This window comes from Sphaerodactylus townsendi, linkage group LG02 (genome assembly GCF_021028975.2).
Source record: "Sphaerodactylus townsendi isolate TG3544 linkage group LG02, MPM_Stown_v2.3, whole genome shotgun sequence".
Taxonomy (NCBI): domain Eukaryota; kingdom Metazoa; phylum Chordata; class Lepidosauria; order Squamata; family Sphaerodactylidae; genus Sphaerodactylus; species Sphaerodactylus townsendi.
This window is the reverse complement of record NC_059426.1, coordinates 49,866,777-49,884,136: the sequence shown is the minus strand read 5'-3', so window position 1 is coordinate 49,884,136 and position 17,360 is coordinate 49,866,777. Positions and strand designations below refer to the sequence as shown.

General features: G+C 41.3%; 1 protein-coding gene across 3 annotated transcripts; it reads left to right on the top strand.

Annotated features, from left to right (window-relative positions):
• The first annotated feature begins 2,280 nt into the window (after positions 1–2,280).
• Positions 2,281–16,947, top strand: LOC125425702 (carnosine N-methyltransferase 2-like). 3 transcript variants are annotated; one of them, XM_048483233.1, is made up of 9 exons: positions 2,281–2,521; positions 3,934–4,062; positions 4,195–4,253; positions 6,937–7,090; positions 8,036–8,088; positions 8,476–8,583; positions 8,674–8,804; positions 10,979–11,072; positions 13,265–14,282. In XM_048483233.1, exons 1-9 carry the CDS (start codon positions 2,496–2,498, stop codon positions 13,618–13,620), a joined length of 1,110 nt encoding a protein of 369 aa, XP_048339190.1. In that variant the 5' UTR covers positions 2,281–2,495; the 3' UTR covers positions 13,621–14,282. The 3 variants fall into 3 exon arrangements, with proteins under 3 accessions (XP_048339190.1, XP_048339191.1, XP_048339192.1); XM_048483234.1 differs by having other exon boundaries at positions 2,282–2,521; positions 6,952–7,090; XM_048483235.1 differs by lacking the exon at positions 13,265–14,282 and adding an exon at positions 16,720–16,947 and having other exon boundaries at positions 2,286–2,521.
• Positions 16,948–17,360: the final 413 nt, after the last annotated feature.

Sequence of the window (17,360 nt, the reverse complement as noted above, 5' to 3'; positions counted from 1 at the left end):
TTGGCATGGAAATGTACTGACTGTAACTTAGAATGTTATTGTCAGTCAGCAGGTCCTCAGTTACCCTCAGGAAACATTCTTCCCGGGTCAGCACCTTAGCAACTGCCTTCCTGTTAGGCAGGGACAGTTATCTCCCCTGTTCTTCCATTCATAAAAATAGCTGATGGTCTTCGCTGCTCTTTATAGACCTGGGAATCCATTTATGCAAAAGCTTAGATTCTTGGCAACAAGAATTTTAAAGGAAAGTAAGAGGAACTTCATAGGGAGAATTATTGTAGGGTGTGTTTCTCAGATAAGAAAAGGAATGAGTGAGACTTCAGTGGATGTGGAGAATGACAGACTCTGCAAAAAGGAAGCTGAGAAATCTGGTTAGTCCAGGGGTAGGGAACCTGCGGCTCTCCAGATGTTCAGGAACTACAATTCCCATCAGCCCCTACCAGCATGGCCAATTGGCCATGCTGACAGAGGCTGATGGGAATTGTAGTTCCTGAACATCTGGAGAGCCGCAGGTTCCCTACCCCTGCTCTAAGGGGTTATCTATATGTGGTGCAGAGAAGGGAAGCTGAGATGTAATGCAGAAAGGGGAATGTAATGCAGAAAAGATGCAGAGAAGGGAAGCTAGGAGCTCTGGTTGTCTCAGTAGGTAATTCCTACAAAGGTAGCAGTGGTGCACCAAAAAGGGAGAGAAAAAACCCACTGAGGGTTGGGAAGGCTGGGGGAGTGGTATGCCTACTGGTTTTTAGACATCTCAGAGGGCAAGACAAAGCAGTGTCCACGGGTCAGTGGAGCTCCCGTGGTCTGATTTTGTTCAAATTTACAGCATTTCTGATATTTATGAATAGCCATTTTTTAGATCTGATCTTGGTTAATAAATTTCTAATTTAGATTTCTAAAAGACAACATTTCTGACTTAACAGTCAATGGAAAAAAAGTAGTGGTCATATTCGTTATGCTTCCTTAGTGACATTCCATTTTTTACATTAATATTTTTATATTTTCTGAGAACCAGTTGTGCATGGTGGGACCTTGTTTGGGCTCATATTTTACTCCTGAAAGGAGCAAATCATTTACTGAACTGGTCAGATGTGTTAATTTTTCAGTACTGTGCCTTCTCAAAGCAGCTGTTCTTATCCTCTGTCAGCAGTTCCTACCTCTAATTTGTAAATCAGTTTACATTTTTTTGAGATGAAACTCACCACTTAGATGTCTTTTCCATTGAGGCCTCCTGGGACTAACTTCATCCCAAGATCTGAAAAAACTCTATTTTATTGAATCGACTAACCCAGGGGTAGGGAACCTGCGGCTCTCCAGATGTTCAGGAACTACAATTCCCATCAGCCTCTGTCAGCATGGCCAATTGGCCATGCTGGTAGGGGCTGATGGGAATTGTAGTTCCTGAACATCTGGAGAGCCGCAGGTTCCCTACCCCTGCCTTAGAGGACAAATGCACAGACCCTGCAAGGCAAAGTATGAGCAATGAATTCCCAGGACTTCAGTGCTCTCCAAGGAAACTGTTTTGTCATTTCAGATAGCAGCTGGGAAATCAGCTGACTGTAACAGAGGTTGCTGCTGCTGTTGAAAGAGTTTTTTGGTGCATGGTAACTCTACAGTTTTTTGTCAAGCGACTTACAAATGAGAATATATTGAAACAGTGTTACTTTACACTGTCACAACAGTTTATATTAAGAGGTAATCTGAGATATATATGCATTACAGACAAGCAGCTTATCACTCGGTTATGTACACACTGTTGCTTGCTGATAATTGGACACCCCAGAACCCAGCAGAAGTGGATCAGAGAATGGTAAGTGCAGTGCACTTAATGTAACTTATTGTTCACATATTTCAACATTAGTCTTTGCCCAGTATTAACAGCAAGCTATACTATGCTGCTTGCTACGAATGCTGCATCCTGTACTATCTGCTCGTTGTATATGTAGTACCCACAATTGTTGTGTCTATATTTAGTACCTACAGTGAGCTAGGTGTTGCACAGAACTGAGAAATGGTATGTTCTGTATCCCCTTTGAAATGTCATCTCTTTCTCCAGACACTTTATGTGCCAGGTCTCTTAAATGCATTACAGAGGGCTCTAACATTATGATTTCATCAGTTATCCATGTTGTGAAGATCAAATTTCTTCCAGAGCATACTAATTCAAGCAGTTTGTGGGGGAGTGATAACAGGTGTGAGGAAGGACATTCTCAGATACTACGGGTCCTCAGTGGGCTAGGCATACAGTGACAGTAACAGATGAACGTATCACCTTAAGAGACGAATCTGCCTGTAACCTTTAGCACTGATGATTCAAAGCAGATATCGCTTTGAAATAGATGTGGGGAAATCAGAGAAGGACTGGTAAAGAGTGAGAGAAGGCCAACCGCACTTGAATACTGTACTTCGTATACTGACATTCAGCTGGAGTATATAAACCAGAGGTGAACCAGACTGTCATACTAAAGGAGGAAAGAGCATGCGAAAGGCCCACAGACAACATGGAGCCAGTGGCAAAGGTGAAAAGGTAAGAGATATGTGAAGAATCATTCTGATTTCAGCAAGATACTATCACAGGAGGAGAGAGTACTGATTGTGTGTTGGATAGCTGATTCAAGATGGAGACTTGCTTTGTTGATATATGATTATTAATATTATCAACAACTTTAATTACCACATCAGAGAAGGCTACATTGTGTATCAACAAGGATTGCTCACCATCTTGCAAAACTGTATCAGTGAAAGGTTTCACAAACACTCCAAAACCATTAGGAGGAAGGTTACACAGGGCAGTGTTACCTGCAGTGAACTGAATTTTGGACGGGGTACCTTCCCTGGCACCACCCAGGGTCTTTGGAGGGATGTTGATGTCTGTCATTCAATCCATTGGAATGCAATAACTGTTCTCTGTGCTTAGTTTTATGCACTGACTCCAACACCCTGGGTATTTATGGTTTTGTCCATGGATTAACAACTAACAAAAAAGCCAATTTTAATTTTTTTATGGCTTTAAAAAGTGGCTTGAAAAATGAATGGACAATACCAGGTGAATTAGCAAGATTCAGAGAGCATTGCGAGTGTTTGAGGTGATATGTTCAGTATTTTTCAGCTGCCAGCAAAGGTAGGTGAAGACACAAACTTACAAGAAACACAGTTGCATCTGTCTTTCTTTTTTCTTTTTTCAAAAAAAATCAGAAACAACATAGCAGTACTGTAAGCTGAGTGAAGAAACTCAATACTCAATGCCCATCAGACTACAGCCACACAGCCCAGAAAACCCACCAGAACCAATCAATACTCAATCCTTTGCCATCTTGTTTTTCCCCATTCAAAATAGCACATTTTGTAAGCAATGTAAAATCTTCCTATTTTAAACCTATTTAGTGCTTGGAGTTATGGAAATGAAAGGCTTATTTGAATGTTGGTATGAAATCAGTGACTTTTGTAACAGCATATTAGCTAATGTGCTGGACTGAATATATATTCAAACTACTAACTTTATTTGGGAAGATTTTGTTTGGGAAGAGCCACAGCTTACCGATAGAGCACACAATGTTCATGTGCAAGATCCCAGACTGAAATCCCAGTTTATCCAGTTAAAAAGATCTCAGGGGAGATAGATCCCTGTTTCAATCCTTGGAGAAACTGCCAGAATTGAAAATATCAGCCTAGACAGACCAAAGCATGTCTATATGTTGTGCACTATATGTAGCTAACTGTACCTTTGAATACTAAAATGGTATTGTTAATCTGATCAGTGAACTATACCACCAAAATCTGCCTCTTTTGAGAGGCCTGTCATCCATGTTGCAAGGAAATGGCAGAATCTCAGAGGGCTGATTACAAATACTTAACCAGTCTAAGTTTTCGTTTCAAAGAGTGTCTAGCAAATGATGATCTAAATTAGCCTTAACAATACATTTATCATTCCTGATTCAGATTCTGCAAAGCCAAGCCAAACCAAATTACAGATGGCTGTTTAAGGGCTGGAGTATTCCCCAAAGGATTTTGTCCCATGAATGGATCCAGGTTGCCTCTAGTTAGGACCGCTCATGAAGCTGATGCCAGGTATGCCAATGAGCACATATTCCCAGTTATAGGGTTCAAAGGATAACTGTGGGCTGCTTTCACTGGCAGCAGAAGAACAGGGAGGTGGTTATTCGGACTTCTCGACAATTCTTCTCTCTTTTTTTGTCACAGGAAATCAAAAAGCGAGAGTTTTGAAACAGATGTGCTGTTGAACTCTTTAGACGATTCAGGTACTTCTGAAAATTAATTAAAGTGTTCATTTTGTTTTAATCTGTTTGCTTTAATTTTATCTGGGAAAAAAATGTCTACATGATGGGCAAGGCAGCTCTTTGATCCAGAACTGTTATCAGAGCAATTAGTTGCTTCCCCAGCCTCAAAGCCAGAAGCACAGGACTGGCAGTAGGACGGGAAGGCAGCATGGCAACATCGACAGCTAATCTCGCAGCATCACAAGCAACTCTGTTATCGCCCAGCAATCAGAACCATGTCCCCAGAGACATCTCCCATGAATAGCAGCCACCAATCAATTTTGCCGTGCCCTAGATTACCACTGCTTGGAACCTACCACTCAACACGTGGCAGAATGGAAACATCACAAAATGCAAAAAGCAAGTCATAAAAATAACACAAAGATATCAAACTGCTGAAAGAAATACACACTGTTTTTAATTAAACATCAATGAAATGCCTGCCAGGGGAATAGGGGTTGCTGTTCTTTTGTTCCTTCATGTTTCCTATGCCTTTGAATGCTGAATGAAAGTCAATGATGGATGAAGTTTCATGCATTCCTGTACCTCCATGCAGGATAAAGCTGAACTTTATAAATTTCATATTGCAATCATTTCCCCTAGATACCACAATCCTGCCCCAACATAAACATGGGATAACCCCTGTATAAGAACCACTGCTAGCATATCCCTTCTTGTAACTGATACTCCTCTATGTTTGCTTTCATTGGGGGTAAGGAGTGGCCTTCCATTAGTAAGCACTGGGTGGCTGCTTGGTTGCTGTGAAAAGGCAAGAGGAACATGGTGACAGTGCATACAGTAGAAAGCAGCTGTAACAGATGTTACCCATGACAGGCATTTTGTTCCCTTGCTGAGGTTGGAGCATGCCTAGAACTGTGCTACACTTGGCTGAAGAGGAATGAGCTCTCTCTAGCCAATTATCCACAATGTGTCTGTTGCAGAATGAGGGCAAATGTCTGCCATAGCAAGATTCCTTGCATGGATGTATTTTCTGAAATCCTGCTTTCACTTTCCATTCTCTCTGTGGCAAGCAAGACCCACTTCTAGCACAACTCTGATTTGCTTCACTGCCAGAGCAAAACAGATTTGCCAGTGAGCACATATTTGCCCTGGACAAGTTCCCTCTGCCCACAGCCAGCCTACCTAGCTTCACCCTGCCGTCCATACTTTCCTCCTCACCCCCCTTTCATGTTGCCAGCTTCCTCTAAATGCTTATATTGAGATATCAATATCTTGATATAATAATAACACAGAGATTTCAAAAGGAATAGTATAAGCAGGATCTCTTTTTGGCTCCACCCCACCTCCTCCACTCTGCTTCCACCATCCCCAAACTAACCTTTCTTTTAAAACAAGCCTCTCTCTTCCCTGCTGCAGGAGCAGCGGCAGGAAGAGAGAAAGAGGGCGGGAGGACAGTGGAGGGGAAGAGATCTGTGCCTTTAAGGCTGATTTGATGGGTGAAGTTAAGAGAATCAGGAACTGAGAGTTGGCAGAGTTCAGCAGACAAATGGTGCTGCAGACTGTGGGCTGCCTCCTCACATGTAAACAGAGAAATGTGAGGAGACCCCACTACAAGCCTACTTGTTGTACATGCAATAAAAATTCAGAGACAGTTGCTTACTGAAAATAAAGTTTACTAGCTATAAAAATGGGGAAGGGTAACTTGGATAGAAAACAAGTAAATATATCTCTATCTAGCCAGCTCCTTCGGCCAGCTTGCTACTTGACTATCACATGGCTAACAATCTACTGAGCATGAGCAGAGTGTAACAAAGAACACATACCTAAAGCCTACATGCAGAACTGCATGTAGTCCACCCCAAGTCTGCTAGACCAATAGGTATCAATTACCTGGTCACTGACTTCTGACATCTCTAACTAATTAGCATGCAACAATTAACTCCTTCATTACTGGATTGTGTGACTGGCACTTGCCAAATCCCAGCACTACTGCACATTGGACAGCCCCAGGGTAGCCCTTCCATGCAAAATGGGCCTGTGGTTCAAATAGGTGTGTATTTTGGCACACTAGCTCTTTTGCTGGCATAACTTTACATTGGCAGAGGAGAACTAGGATGACAACAAAGCTGCTCTTTTCCTATCCAACTTCCAACTCTGCACATTTAACATACACTTTTTATGACAGGGTACGTTAGATTAAAGGTATGCTGGTATAAACTTCACTATGCCAGCATAACTTGGAGCTGCACCAGGCAGGGAGGATTTATGAGTAATCTTACAGTTGTCTAGTCAGTGTAACTCAAAGAGCGGGTTGTTCATCAAGTCACATTTACAGTTTGTCAGTTGCTAGGTAGCACTGGCTAAATAAGCCTATAAAAAACTTGCCAAGTAAAGGTCTACTGTCAGATGTATATCTTTACATTAATAGTTTTGGCCTAATCGATAAATTTGTAAGGTTACTTGCTCCTGGAAATCAGCAGTGTGCCAAAAAGTGTACAATGACATAAAAAATGTCAAATATCACAGCTCCTTGACAGTCCTCCATCAACAAGCTTTGCTTTATTGATTCCACTGGAGCTTCTCAAATACGCTTTTGCATAACCTCATCTGCTGGGTTTTTCTACTCTCAATAAGACTGAAGTTCTCCATCATATTATGTGATATAATGATTTTTCTCTCCCGCTATTAACAAATACCAATACAGTTTTGCTTCCCAAAGAGATCTGTGTGACGCCCTCCATGAGAAGCCTTAGAGCAGAGGAATACACAAGGGCCTTTCAGTCATTCTTAGACCATTCAACTGAACACCAGTGCATGGACCAGTTCAATAAAACGGAACTGCCAAATATAGTAGCCAGGTAAGGAACCATTTCACAATGTTTGGAAAAGATGTCATACAATGCCACTGCTTCAAGGAATGGTCAATTTTTCTAATGGCTGTAAATCACCTTCATGGATTCAGTTGAAATGAAGGGGAGGGTGTATCTACCTTCATCTATTTATGTATTTATTTGTATGTGAAAGCTAAAGATTTGTTAAATTAATTTAAAATTATCTACTTCATCAGCAAATGTTCTTCATTTTCCTCTCTTTACTAGTCAGTTTGTGTCAGGAAGATATTTTAACTTGATTCCTATACCACCATATTTAATTTTTATCTAGCACTGTTCAAAATGGAAATAAGCTTCATAGGCTGAATCCAACTCAACAACTAGTTTCATTAAGTTCAATGGGCCTTATTCCCAGGTAAACACTTAAGGCTGCCATCTTAATTTTGGTGAAATTCAAGTTTTAAGGACCCTTATAAAACATGATAACATCTTCTTAAACACTGATCCAGCCATAGCAGAGCATTGTTGATTAATTGAAAATATTAAATTTGTCCACAGTGTTTTCACCTGTGTGTAAGCTGCCCTCAGTCCAACTTCAGTTGGAAAGGGTGAAGCATAAATCTAATAAAAATTTTTTTAAAATCTTGCCTATTTATATCAGTGATTCTTAAAATGAGACACCATATATATCTTGTGAGCTATGTTAGGTTTAGCGGGTCACAAATTGTGTTAGGTTTAGCAGGTCACAAAACAGGTTCTTTAGCTCATCATCACTGAGGGTGGCCATGTAGATTTCCAGAGTCTTTCTCATAATGCAAAAAGTAAACTATGCTATGAATTTGGAGGAACGCACATAACATATTTTCCTACCCAAAGTTCTCGGATTTTTTTGTCAGTGCACTAATAACAATAACATGCAGGTGAATAAACTAAACTGCAAAATACTTTAATAATAAATGCTTATAATTTCAGTGTTGGAAATGGAAAATCTACTATCAGTGTGCTAGGTGTGGGAAGTGGCACAGGTAAAGAATAATTTTTAACTAACATTTTGCAATATTCCATTCATGCTTTTTGTTTGAGTGAGTTGCTCCTGATAACAAGCAAGTCTAGAAAGTTTTTTACTCCAGCAATGCAGTCTTGTTTTACTTTAAGGTTAACAGTTTATTTAATAAATTTGATATCCCTTCTTTGTAATCCCAAAATGATGCACTTCCATCAGTATGGGTCAACACAGATGTCAGAACAACATTTTAATAAAACACACAGAAACCACTCTAGAAGTGAATATTACGGAAGTGGCTGATGGTCCTTGTGTGTAACTTCCAAAGCTATGCTGTAAGTTAAGCAAAAAACTGTGACTTCAAAAAAGCAAGATTTTTGATAAGATTTCATGTATATTTATTGTGTAGGGGAACAAGACTTGAAAATGATTAGAATAATCCAGTCTCAGCATCCAGGAGCCTTCATTGCAAATGAAGTTATAGAGCCCAACCCACATCATATTCTGGCATACAAAGGTATAGCATTGCATTACTATCCAAAGAAGATACTGGAACATACATTTTGCCTTATTGAATTTTGTTTGGTGTTTTTTTTTTCATAAACAGAGGCAATTAAGAATTCTCCTGATCTCAAAAATGTCTCATTTACCTGGCACCAGCAGACCTCCATGGAATATGAAAAGCAAGCAAAAGAAGGGAATGTAGAAAAGAAATATGACTTCATACACCTGATCCAGGTAAATTCAGCATCAGTTGTATAAACCTTCCTGGTTTGTGCAGTACAAACTCATGGTTTTCAATTTGCTGGATTTACAAAGAACCTGAGCACTCCCTTTCCCCACTTACACATTTAAGTAATACACCATTCCATCTATTGAAAAATGTTTTCAGTCCTCATTAGGCTGGCTTTTGAAGATTATTTCCTCCTTTGACTAAGTTATTCATATCTTCCTAGCAGTTTTTCAAGCACATAGAGATGTCTAACTTCTACAAATATAGCTTCTTAATGAGTGAACATTTTATCCATCCATCCATCCATCCATCCATCCATCCACCCACCCACCCTTCCTTCCTTCCTTCCTTCCTTCCTTCCTTCCTTGATCACTTTTCCTACTGAGACTCAAAGGGGATTACAGAATAAAACAATCAGATACCAACTGAAAACTTCAGTTAACAGGGCAGTAGGATTAGGGTAGAGGAAATAAAACTGTTTAAGGCATGACATACCATAATACAACAAGTGGGCAAGAAATGCAATAAAAAAGGGATGAAATAAACTTTTATTCACAAAAACCTAGCTGGAAAAAGTGAGTTAGCTTTTAATATACCCCTGTTTAATTTTCCTGACTCATTTCTGGGTGTTCTAGAACTGTGACTTTTGTCACCCATATGGGGGTCAGCCAGGTTTGCCATTAGATATGGAAATGTAAAAGATGTTTGCACCAAATGTGTGGGAGAAGTATTAAAAAACCCAATGTAGCGTATATGGTGACAGCATATATTTTGTTAAATGCTAAATATGCGTTGCTTGACAGAAACCGAAAAGCAGCTTTTCTATTCAGGTGGACCATTTTATATCATTAGTCAGAATCAATTCCATGGTTTTCATGAGTTTGAAAGAGCTGCTGATGACCCACTTAAGTAGAGCTTCTTATTCATACTAGACTTGATCACTCCCCGTTCAAAGGAATTAATACAGTGAGAAGTGAATCATTTTGAGTTGTAAGACGACTTTGCTCCAGCAGCAGCAAAAATGAGGGGGAGGGACATCACACACACAACATTACAGCCTCACATCTGGTTGTATGTTGCTTCCCACCCTGCACTTTTGTTTCCACTGGAGTGAAGAGTAGAGGTGAGGACAGGGAGCTGAGGCTGGTAAGCTTAGAATCATTCTCTTTGTATGCATCACTGGCAGTAGCTGTATGGGTCACAAATGCCATCCACAACTTTGTGGCCTTACTTTGGTGGATCTTAAAAAATGGCACCACTGTAATGGGGAGCATGATCACCACTAATGGGAAGTGCAGTCTGAATGTTGTCATTTGGGACTTCCCTGCACAAAATTACTCAAATGTCCCTTAATTTATTGTCGAAGGCTTTCACGGCCGGAATCACTGGGGTGCTGTGTAGTTTCCGGGCTGTATGGCCGTGAATGCTGCTAGAACATGGCCATACAGCCCAAAAACCACACAGCACCCCTGTCCCTCAATCTCTCAACACTGAAGGTGGCATCTAAGTTGGAGGGAAATTGATTCAATCCTAGGTTATTTTTGTTACCAGTTTCCTTGATTTTAGTCTTCACCTCATTATCAAAATTATTAAATTGCTCAACTCTACAATCTGGAGGGGCAGCTCCACACTCTGTAGTCCTGTTCAGTGAAGCCCATTCTGAGCAGCAAATGTCTTCTGGTTTCCTTGGTGACTTTAAAAAGAAGCTGGATTCTGCATGGGCCAAAAACAGTGGTGTGAAAATGGTGTGAAAATGGTGTAAACCCTTTTACACCATTTTACACCATTTTCACACCACTGTTTTTGGCCCATACGGAATCCGCTGAGGACTGGCTAACCATGGGTACACTCTGTTTTCTTTGGGACATCTTATTCTTCATTCCTTCTACCCAAATGCTTTAAAGCTCATGGCAACAGTCCAATGATAAGGATATAGCAGAATGTTCCCATAAAGCACCATGCTATGTTACCCTCAGTTCAACTATCAGACCACCACATTAATATGGCCTTTCTCCAGTGCCCCACTCTGGAGAATGGGACTAGAAATTGTCCTGTTGTCATCTCTGTGGAGGGTAATAGCAACTGGGACACAGATTTGCTTTCATTGTCAGAAGTTCTTAGTGCTACTTACAGTGTTAGCAATATGCTTATTTTCCTTAGTGCCAATTGTCTCTTTTAGATGCTGTATCGCGTGGAGAATATTGCAAATACTATCAAGTTTTTTCACAGTTGCCTAGATTGTTATGCTAAACTTCTCATTATAATTTTATCAGGTAAGAGGCTTTTATTTTTAAAAAAGCATTGAATATTTTTTAAAGTAGATTCTCCTGCAGTAATTAAATAGGCTCCAGATTCTGTTGGCTTGAACGAAACGTCTGCTTTGCTGCAGAGATGTGAATCCATTTGCAAATGAATGAACATCTGAAATGGAAAAAAAACCCACATTCATTCCAGTCACTGAAGTAACAAAAAATCGCAAGAGTGGCTAACAACAACTGATGAACCAATGCCATTTATGAAAGGCTCCTTTGACAACTTCTGTGTCACATTTTATGTTGTGCTGACAGTTAGGCTTTACCTTTGTGCTTAGCTCAGTACACTTCAATTTGACATAGGAAGGACTGACTCCCTGTGTATTCTCTCTACATGTTTTTAATTAGCTGAGTGGAAATGACTGGGTTTTTTGAACTAAAATTCATTGTTTCCTTCGTTTTCTTTGCTGGTAATTCTTAAAGGGTTACTAACTTTAAGGTGGGGCCTGACATGCTCTCAGAATTAAAGCTGATCCCCAGGCTGCAGAGATAAATTTCCCCAGAGGAATTAGCAGCTTTGGAGGGCAAATTATGTACCATGATGCATACCCTGCATGCACCTTTTGTGTCTGTGTGCACCTTTGGAATTCTGACCCAGAGTGGTGGCACAACCTGAAAGGACTGCCACAAGATGTGGAGCAAAGCACAAAATGGCAGGGACTCTAATAATAATTGTTCAACATTTTATAAATCCGTCAGAAACCCTTCTGAGCTAAAACCCCATTCCATTTTGATGGGTACTAGGAAAAGTGTTGGTGGATACCATGTTGGGGACTCCTGTCATAGAGTCTAGGAGAAATGCAAGTCCTAGAATGACATCAGATCACCGCTGAGCTGCCTCCTCTCCATAAACTTTGCCCCAATTCTCCAAGAATTTGCCAAGGCAGAGTTGTCAGCCCTGTACTCTTAATTTGTTGCTACTGAATTTAACACCCTTGCATCTTTTATATGTAAATAAAACAATGACAAAAGAATTGTGAAGTCACCTGCTCTTAATGCTCCAGCCACCCATCTTCACTGAAAACAGGACTAATGCCGTAGATCATAGGTGTCAAACTGTAGTCCATAACATCTGGAGGGCCACGAGTTTGACACCTGTGCCGTAGATCATATGGTTGCCTGAATTAAATATAGAACTTCAGGTAAAAAGCAGAACACGTTGTGTTACGTATTCTATGTTATGGAATAATGGGGAGTAATGTGTAATATATTATGATAGTGCTTGCATTTTGTCTACTATGTCTGCTTACCTTTCCAATGTGACACACGTATTCAGCGGTTAATCCAATCTAGTCTGACATGTCAGTAACAGCTGAGCTAGCTCACACCTCATCTCAAGTGGTGCCCCAGGTTCAGGCCCGACTTCTGGATTTGTTCATTGATGCGGTTTCTCTTTCAACATCTGGATAGACATCATGTGCCTTGCAAGCTTTCCATTTCAAGTAACAAGCTGGTGCATTTGCCCACAAGTAAGACTGATAGTGAATAGATGTGCCAGCTTGTCTTTAAAAAAGGTCAGCGTCTGGACCAGCTCTTCTGATTTGCTCCTTGTCACTTCTCATTACTTCTATGCTGATCTGCTGGGCATGGCTTGCTTGGGTGAGCTGACTAAGAGCAGCTCTCAATGTGACAATTTTGAAGTAAACACAGAGCAAAAATGACTGATTTTTCATGTTCGTGCATAATAGTGTGGAGGGAGGAGAACAAAGTTGCCTGTCTCGATCCCTCTCCTGCTTCCAAGTTACCTAGTATTTACAATTAAGTTATGCATCTAATAACAAAGCACAGACCCACAGCACCATGTAGTTCCCTCAATTTAATATAACATTTACAGCAGTGGTACTCACATCTGCAGTTACCATCAACCAAAATGGTTCTTTTGCATCCACTCCTGGCATGAGGCCTACTCCTCACAGAGGCTTGCAGCTTACCTGTTCTTCTGGTGACAGGTGTTTCAAGGTGGCAACCCCATGTCAACCACAAGCCCATTAGCTTTGCCACTTACCAGCAACTTGTTTCAGAAGACATATTGGAGACCAGTGCTCAGAAGATCCATAGATGCTATATCAAAGAATCACAAGCATCCCTCCAGTGACTGAGAGAGTCTCACTGATTTAGAGAAATTAACCATTCCATATGATGTGTTCCAACAGGTAACAGTGGATGGGCTTCTATATGGAAGAAATACAGACACTGTCTACCCCCAACTGACAGTGGCCATTACATTACGGCCGATGACATCAAAGTTGTCTTGGAGGGAATGGGAGTCAAATACCAAGTGTATGATTTCCCTTCAGTTTGGGATATCACTGAATGTTTTATTGATGGAGATACCACTGGAGGTCATACACTTGACTTCCTTACAGGGACAAAGGACTTCATGAACACTGCACCCCTTGGTCTTAAGCAACAGCTCCGACAAGCTCTGGGTCAGCCAGAGTGCAGCACCAAGAAAGATGGGAGGATTATTTTCAGAAATGATCTAAGCATGATTGTGGTCAGTTCCTAATAATAGTAGAAACACCAGGAGGCTATTTTCATCTGTTTTGATAGAAACGGTGCAAACAAATCTACAGATAATTAACTTGTAAAGTTGTGAAGCAACTTGTTCAGGACTGGAGGAGTGAAGTATGAAAACTTAAAAGATGTGGAGTGTATTTTTAGCAGATTCTTTTAGCCTTAAAAGGTACCCAGTTTACTACAATATGCAATCAACACTGGTTTGTACAGATTCATATTGCCTCTAAGGTTCAGGACTCACAAAACAGAGCCTGATAATTCATGAAGGAAGACTGTAAAAAATCATCAATATATTTAGATGGTGACTGTGTGTAAGGAGACTGCAAACTTTGTGTTGTGTTAGCATAGAGGAAACCAAGTGTAGGGCTGTACACATAAACATAGTTGGATAAATTCAATGATGTGCATGCTATGTCTTTGGACCTCATGACCTTGAGCTTCTTAGTCCAGTGAATGTTTTGTCCCAGAGCACATGGCACTCATTGTGTTCTGATTAAGGTTGCTGTACAAGTTTTGGTAGATTTTGGTATCTTTAACCAGATGTGAACAAGAGGACATCATAACAGCCAGATGCTGACAAGGCTACTGTACCTTTAAAGAAGGAAGATTTAATAATTTCATCCCATGATGCGACTGCAGTAACAAGTGGGGACGCTTCCAGTTAAAATTCTTTTCTATGGGTGTTCAGTCAAAAGTATACTATTCAAATTGCAATCTGAACTGTGGTCATTCGTAAATCCTGGAAGTGTCCTGATTTGGAACAAAATTATTCCCAGTATTATAGAGCAGTTATTTGATAGCCTGATGATTTGCTCTGCTTCACTGCTACCTGGTTTCACTTTACTTGGCAGCTAATTTGAAGTGGCTTGGGCAGAGAGGGGGAGAGAGAGTGCCTTGGCATCAGCAGATATGCACGTATTTAGGTACACGGGGAACAAAATCAACCTGACTGGCATTTCTGTGCTCAGCTTGTTCACTTTCTACTAATCAGTAGCTATAGAAGGATGGACCCCCCCCCCCAAAAAAAAAATTCTGCATAAGTATGGCTCTTGCTTTCCTACACTGATGTTTGGATCTGTCTGCAAAGGTGCCAGGTGGTTAGGCTTCAATTGCATTCATTGGGAATCAGGCAAGACAGATAGGAAGGAAAGAAACATGCTATGGTTTGCCTCCCCCCCGCCCCCAGGCAATATTAAATATTGGGCATATGGGATAGGCAGGACTACAGAGATGGAGGGGGAAACAGAGACTGACTGATGTTCAGGTTTCCCTCTCTGCAAATGACAGATAGGCTGCAGTGTCATTTTAGCTATTTATTTGCTTTGCGTATGGGCTGCATTTTCAATGAAGTTTCCAGGGCAATTAGAGTTAAAGGCTAAGCTTTTGGCAGTCCCCTCCCTCTAGCAGACATAGTTGCACTAAATCAAATGAGCTAGGAAATCTCAGGCCATTGAGTCCATTTGGTCTCCTTTGCGTTCAGCATACATTCCCTTTGGGTTGGATTCTCAGTTACGCACATATTTCCCCCTGTTCAGAGCTTATCACAATCCCAGTTCGGACTCTCCCCATAGTTTCCAAAACTGGTTAGTGCCGCTTTTTCAGGGGAAAGCAACGGAATCAACATGTTTTTTGCTTCCTTTGGGTTTTTTTGGTCTTTCTGGCTTTTCCCACCTGCTCAGCAGCAGTTGCTCTCAATTGGATAGAGCACAGAAGTGGGGGAGGGCAGGCAGGGGCAGAGCAAAGGGGAATTGTGCCTGGGGCACGTGCGCGCCCTTTGCCCCTGTTGCAGCGTTGCTTGCCCCCACCCCGGAATGGCTCCTGAACACCTGGAACGCACCACCATGGGCTGGTCAAATGGTGGATCAGCTCATCTATGGACACATCACAGCGGGAGACTCCCATTCAAACAAACAAACAAAAACTGTGGGAAAAATCCACTGCAAACTACACAACCTCGAAGTAAGCACTGAATGCGTAAAAACCCATAATCTCTTTAAATGATTGCAATGTTACATGAAAACAGTGAGCAGCCATGCTTTATCACAATAAAAATCTGCTTTCCCATTCTGTCATTAGTTTTAGCCCTGATGGCAGAGCAACACAGACAAACACTTTAATTCATGTGTAGATGCTATTTTTAATCAAACGAGAACATGTGTGCCAGGGAACCAAACCCTGCCCCCATCTGTTAATGTACTCTGTTGGAATTTGGTGAAGTACAAAAGGGGGGCACCATTTGCATTGCTTGTTTCTGATGTATATGTGAGAATTTCCAAAGAACAGGGACTGCCCCCGGTCCAGCTGGTACAGGTCTATTTATTTAATATATTTTAAAATTATAATTTCTCTAAGGCAGCGGTGCTGAACCTATGGCATGGGTGCCAGAGGTGGCACTCAGAGCCCTCTCCGTGGGCATGCACAGAGTTGCCCCCCCCACACACATCTAGGCTGGCCTGGGCCGCTGGGCTTGATTATTAGCATTAAACATAAGACCTAGTTTTGGGGAAGCAATGTAGGTAACCCTGTTAAGCACTGTTAAACCCCACTGATTTTCATGCGAAGAACTGAAGTGCGATCTTTTACCTGGGAGTAAGCTTGGTTGCTGGCAATGTGGCTTGCTTCTGAGTAAACCTTCCTAGGATCGTGATTCACCCATTGGAAGAGTTGCACGGTTGCCTCAAAGAAAAGCCACCAACTACCACCAAGCTTACTTCCAAGTAACACATGCCTCGGAGCCAACCAGTTTTTCTAAACTAAAACCTCAGTATTCAGGTCAAATTGCCGTGTTGGCACTTTGCGATAAATAAGTGGGTTTCGGGTTGCAATTTGGGCACTCAATCTTGAAAAGGTTCGCTATCACTGCTCTAAGGAGTTCAGGGTGGCATACCTAACTATGTCCTCTTCCTCCTCCCCCAACAATCTTGTGAGGTAGGTTAGGTGGAGAGGGGGATCACGCTTCATGGCAGAGTGGGGATTTGATCCGGAATCTCCGAGATCCTAGTCCAGCACTGTAACTACGATACTGTGCTCACTTATTGCAGTTGGACTGTTCACTGGTAATGTGTGGGGCTCTGACTTTTCTTCTCAGAATGGCATGGTTTTAGAAGAGCCCACATAGGCTGGAAGTCCTTGGCTATCTGGGAGGCAGAATTCTTGCTCAGCACAGGAGAACAGCCTCTTGATGGAATCTTAAAAGATACTTGTGCATCTCCCCTGCCTCTGGTGTAATAAGGACAGCTTGTCATCTGTAAAGATTTCAATTTGTGTATTTTCATACTGCATTCTTCCTTTTAAAAAATAAATACTTTCCACACTCGGTGTTAATGGTTGTTTTGAAGATTATAAACATATGGTGCTGTGTTCAGTAACAATCTGGAGCTGAGAAAATGGAAACAAAATCCTAGCCAATATGAAAATACAGTGAAGAGGGATGGGGTAGCCAGCAGACGTAAGTAGAGTCTCATCCGTTCTGCCATATCTACTCTTCACTCGATTCCTTCACAGAAATGGGCAGCCATGCGAAGGGAGAAATTGTGATAAAATAGACCCAGATTGTAAAATACCAATTGTAACTTGATTAAATTGTGCTGGGTGAAAATGGCCCATGTAAAGTGCAGGCACTTCTCCTCAGTCTCTGTCCCTTCTACAGTGTCCTCGTTCCCTAAGGCATTTGGGGTGGGCAGTGGGCAGTGTCAAAAACAAAACGCTGATCTAGATGGAGGGATTATG

Bases quoted from the DNA above. Each gene is read 5' to 3' on its own strand.
- LOC125425702 (XM_048483233.1), top strand. From the start codon at position 2,496: ATGGAGCCAGTGGCAAAGGTGAAAAG. The intron at 4,254-6,936 runs GTACTTCTGAAA...ATACCAATACAG, and splicing joins GAACTCTTTAGACGATTCAG to TTTTGCTTCCCAAAGAGATC. The intron at 11,073-13,264 runs GTAAGAGGCTTT...GTGTTCCAACAG, and splicing joins TCTCATTATAATTTTATCAG to GTAACAGTGGATGGGCTTCT.